The sequence below is a fragment of the Bombyx mori genome, chromosome 11 (assembly GCF_030269925.1).
Source record: "Bombyx mori chromosome 11, ASM3026992v2".
NCBI classification, from domain to species: domain Eukaryota; kingdom Metazoa; phylum Arthropoda; class Insecta; order Lepidoptera; family Bombycidae; genus Bombyx; species Bombyx mori.
The window spans coordinates 15,018,308-15,023,629 of NC_085117.1; the positions used below are offsets into that span (position 1 = coordinate 15,018,308).

The window sequence follows — 5,322 nt, forward strand, 5'->3', positions numbered from 1 at the left end:
TTTGTTTTATGTTATGAAGCTAAAAAACCCAGTGTTGATATACTTTTTTTTCCTACCTATGCTGATAGCCTTGAGAGGCTATTTCAGCTTCACCCTAACGTGTGTAGGTGAACTCACGGGGCTCAAGCCAGAGTGTTGCTAACACTGACCCTAGCAAGAGCAGTGTTTCCTTTGCAGAATCTACCACCGGATCGGAAACGCGATCCACTGAGAAGATCCCGCGAGAAACTCAGTGGGCTGTATCTATGGGTTAATTCGCTCGTCGAGCCCTTCGTCGCAAGCGACGGGTTCGACGAGGACGGTGACCGGTGCTTGTGGTGCCTAAAAGAACCGTTAATGGATCAGGAGGATCCGTAATGACGTGCTTTGGGCGACGTCGACGGTTTACCATTCGGTCTACAGGATCGGGTATGTAGTTCCCAGCGGCCACGATAAGAGGATTCTCATATCGTGCCGCCTTCTCAAAGTGGTGCAGCGATACCGACTGTAGATATTTACTAACGGAGTCGAGCTCCAGGTCATCGTGGAGATCCACGTTCCTCAGGAAGCATGGCGCTCCGACGGCTATCCTGCAGAATCGGGATTGAATAACCGCCGATGCAACAACGACATCTTCCTACACGAGTAGTAGATAGCCGTGTCATCGGCGAGGAGAGCTAGATGGGTCTCCGGAGACCGGGGTATATCATTGATATACAAACTAAATAATAACGGGGAGAGCGCGGGGCCTTGCGGGACTCCGGCAGTCAGATCACGGGGGCGAGAGCGAGTTCCCTCTACTTGATATCGAAACGAACGGCTCTTGTAGGGACACATTATACTAAAGAGCCCAGAGGCTCCGATAGGCTTAAGAAGGCTCAGATATCCTTAATAAATACAAGTACGAACGATCTACACGAAACGATTTTATATTACGTCGTTTTTCTCTAGATTTTTATGCTTTTCATTTGGGAATTACAGTTATTTCCAGGTTTTTTTATCTTTTAAATTATTTTATTAAAACATAAGATTCATTTTTTTTTACTTTTATTTTATTAATCCCTTTACATCATTTACAACCAAATTTTTTTTCATACATTTCTAAGAATAATTTCATTCTTTCTGGATATAGTTCATACTTCATCGATAATTCCTTATCAATCACCAAACAGGCCGCTCCCGTTTCTGCTATTGGTTCCCATTTCGTTGTTATCAGATTATCTGTTTTCGGCGTGGGATTTCTGAAATATTTCAAAACTTTATTAACTAAATAATAATAAAAGTAAAAGAAAATACGATTAGAATAGTAGTAGTAAACGAGTAGAAATATAGATATAAGGAACTGTTGCTTAATTTTACAAATATTTTATGATCAAAAAAAATCACCCGTATCTGGCAAAATTCGTCCATAGTGTCAATAAAACTTCTTGTACTCGTTTGTCAGTGTCAGACAACGCATCTTTTAAAGCTTCACATCGTAGTATGTACCCGCCTTCGTCGGCATGTGCTGCGCCTACCCTATCGATTTGATTGAGTTTCTTTAAATAATTAAGTGCGCCATCATAGCAAAATTCGTATAAATATACCGGAGAATTGTGTTTAGCTATTAAAGTCGCCGCTGTATAGATTCCACCCAAAAAGTCTACATCGGTGAAATAATTTATAGCAAAACCATCGACATCTTTGCTTGTTTGTTCTCCTTCTAAATATATAGACTTTAATCTAGATTCTAACTCAGTTTCTTCAACTGGATCCAATACGAAGGGAAAGTAATCGATGAATTTCTTTTCTTTGGCCAGTTTATCTAAAACTTGAGGGCCTAACAGAACCATCAGTAAGCCTTCCCTTTCACTGAGACCCGTCATAAAAGGAACTTTCGCGAACTCGCCTTTAGCGAGCAATTGATACGATGATTCTCCTAAGAACGGCTCCCAGTCACCTGACTCTTCAACAGTTGGTACAAAACCAAAATGAATACCTCCCCGAAACTCATCTGTCTGGATCGCCTTAAAGGATAATTTAATTAACTCATTTGTTGGCAAATCCTTGAAATATTTCAGCAGCTCTTCGCTGTCAGTGATTACTTTACCCTTTACCGTAGGAATTCTAGCTGCTAGTGTTTTGATTTTGTCTTTATCATTTTGAGCCCAATGTACGAGGGATGAGCCAGATTGTGCTATTGCTTTATGAAACAGTCCTCTCGACAGCGGAGACAACAAAAGGTACTCAACTGAGGAACCACCCGCACTAATTCCAAAAATTGTAACATTATTTGGGTCTCCGCCAAATTTCGAAATATTCCGTTGAACCCATTTCAGTGCCATAACTTGGTCTCGGAGGCCCATGTTTCCAGGGGCATCTTTACAACCGAGAGCCAAGAAGCCAAGTATTCCGATTCGAAAGTTAAAAGATACTATCACCACATCTTTTTCGATTAAGAAATCTGGACCGTGTTTGGCAGTGTCGGTGCCGTTCCCAAAAATGAAACCACCTCCATGAATGAAGAACATAACGGGTAAGAGTTCAGAGCTGGAGGTGGGAAGCTTGGGCGTGTAAACATTGAGGTACAAGCAATCCTCGTCTCCAACTACGTTTCCTGTTAATTTGTCGACCTGAGCGCAAATGTTGCAATCTTTGGTCGCATCTCTGACCCCTTTCCACGATTCTGGTGGTTGTGGTATCTGTTTAAAACAAAAATTATGAATACTTTTTTTTTATTTTGAGCATGTCAACGAATAAAAACTCTATTAGCTAATCTAAATTCGAAGGTAAAATGTGCGGAACTAACTTATGGTTTGTGTCTAAGCTTTTTCGGTTTTTGTTTGTAATAATTTATCTACCATCAGCATCATAACTATACTGAGACCTTAGAACTTATATCTCAAGGTGGGTGGCGCATTTACGTCGTAGATGTCTATGGGCTCCAGTAACCACTTAACACCAGGTGGGCTGTGAGCTCGTCCACCCACCTAAGCAATAAAAAAAAAAGTACCAACGTAGATACTCTGGGATTTAAGGCGTATTTGTTAATACATTACTTTACGGACATTAGAGTCGATTAGTATCTTGTAGTTTTTAGTAAGTTGTATCGTTTAGTTTTTAACTATTTTTTACACATATGATGTAAAATTTTAAAGTCTACATTTGGAGATTAGACGTATATTTAAGGAGCGGAAGCAGTTTAAATTAGTTCGGTTGATCACTAATCTATTAAATTTCGATATTAATTGTCTCAATGAATTGCATGGACAATTGTTCACACGTAGATAACTTATTCAATTCGGAGTAAGTAAATACATGATTGATGTAAACATCTAACACAGAAATTCTCGGAAGGTACCTAGCTACTTTAATTAGCTTAGCGTCGGAAACTGCATACTCGAAGGCAACCAATGTCAGATGAAATTAATTGTCATCTAATACAATACTATATTCCGCCCTCGTGCGGGCTACACTTTCTCATATGATATGGCCAAGGCTTTGATTATATACACTATTATATAATCAAAGGGCCAAGGTTAGCAACGCAAGTGTATTGAAGCAGTTTTTTTATTTAGCACAGTCATAGTTCAACCATTTTATCTAAAGTATTAACAAATTATATAGGCCAAGGTATGCCTATCCAAGGTATCCAAGGTACCTTCTTCGTTTATCGCTTCTATTAGTGAAAATCTCGGTCAAAATCGGTTACATGGTCTGGTCCTACGAATAAACAAGGTCTGGTCAAAGTGAGCGGAAAAACAGATATAAACAGACTGTGTCTTTGTTTTATACTACTTGTAGAATAATTTAGTTCATAAAGTTAAGCTTAGAATTAATCACACTGCAACATATCATTATTGTAATTTTAATAATCGTATACTAGTTTTTGATAAATATTTTATCGTAGATAACACATATGCGTTGAAATGAAAAAAACTATATATATTTTTAAGTCGCTTATTGAAATACGCACGTGGTATCCAAAATAAAATTTAACTTACAGCAAACCTTAATTCGCCGACCGGCGGTTTCGCATAAGGAATTCCTTTGAAACTATAATATTGGACGTCCTTAACAGTTGTTGCCACATTTCCTTTCAATTTACCTTCATTAACGTGTACAATTGGTTCAGACATTATAAATATTTACAATATCGTTTACTAACACAACCACAACACTTTGTCTAATGAACAGACTGATTTATTTATTATTATTAAGTATTTTGCTATGAAGAAACGAATCTTGTGTTAAGTCACATTCACATAACCTATATAAAATGGTCGATTTACTTTTCCCTTGGGTTCAAACTTGTTTATTAAATAATTTTTTGAAATAGTTCACTACAGTACTCCTAGATGGCGCTTAAATATAAACTTTGTGACTGAAGGCTATTTTCTAACATTATATTTATTATAATTTTATAATAGTTTGGAAAGCGACTTAACCTAATATGTATGGTTGTATGTATGTATGGCTCTAATAAAGAATATAAAAATATAAACAATAAAAATAAAATAATAGTTTGGAAATATAAAGTTACTTTGCTGTGTCCACGGTTTGAAATTAAACATTCTGTTTTTGTTTTTTACAAATTATATCTTGATGAAAATTATCTTTACTAACGTCTGCTTTATCTATGATAGGTAGGTAATAATTAGATTTCTTTGTTAACGCTGCCATCATATTTCAGCCATATCCAATAAATTTAAAATCACTGCAAATGACCGACCATAATTCAGTCAGTCCGACCGACCGACCAAAAAAATTAGTATTCTGCAGTTCTTCTCTATATTCTCTATAAGTGAGGGAAATTTCATACTCCTCCGTCCGCGCTATTTTCGTAAAAAGGGGTACAAAGTTTTTACTTCATTTATTAATAGATAAACATTTCCAATGACCTACGCTACGAAGCTACGAATCACTTCAATTATCACAAGAGACATTTACAAACAATAGTAATCAAGAAAAACTAAGTAGCCTCAGTAGATTCCTAGTAAACTAAACTCGTTGCTTTATTTGTTCTATGTACAATGACTTAACATTATTACATAAAGCGACCGCACAGCCTCCGTCCGGAGAACACCTGTGTTGAACGAGTCAGAGCTTTATCGTCTCGTCCTATGTTTATTGTTAACTCAGGGACGGCGACTCAGACTCAACCAAACGATGTAGGTAGACTCCGAGACTAACGACCTCTAAAATCGACAGTGCTGCCACAAACATCACAGTATTATATTTATTTAGTAATCTGTGGGTATTACGTTTTAAAAATTAAAAACTGTTCTAACCTTCCCGCTCAATTAAGTGTATTATCTATGTTCCCGCTTTAATTCCCGTCAAAACTTCCAATTTTGATACGAA

General features: G+C 37.3%; 1 protein-coding gene across 1 annotated transcript; it reads right to left on the reverse strand.

Annotated features, from left to right (window-relative positions):
• Positions 1–960: 960 nt before the first annotated feature.
• LOC101745496 (juvenile hormone esterase) lies at positions 961–5,322 on the reverse strand. The gene is made up of 3 exons (XM_004932890.4): positions 3,963–5,322; positions 1,366–2,660; positions 961–1,220 (listed from the first exon to the last, which is right to left on the reverse strand). The coding sequence occupies exons 1-3, from the start codon at positions 4,095–4,097 to the stop codon at positions 1,049–1,051; spliced, it is 1,602 nt and encodes a 533-aa protein (XP_004932947.1). The 5' UTR covers positions 4,098–5,322; the 3' UTR covers positions 961–1,048.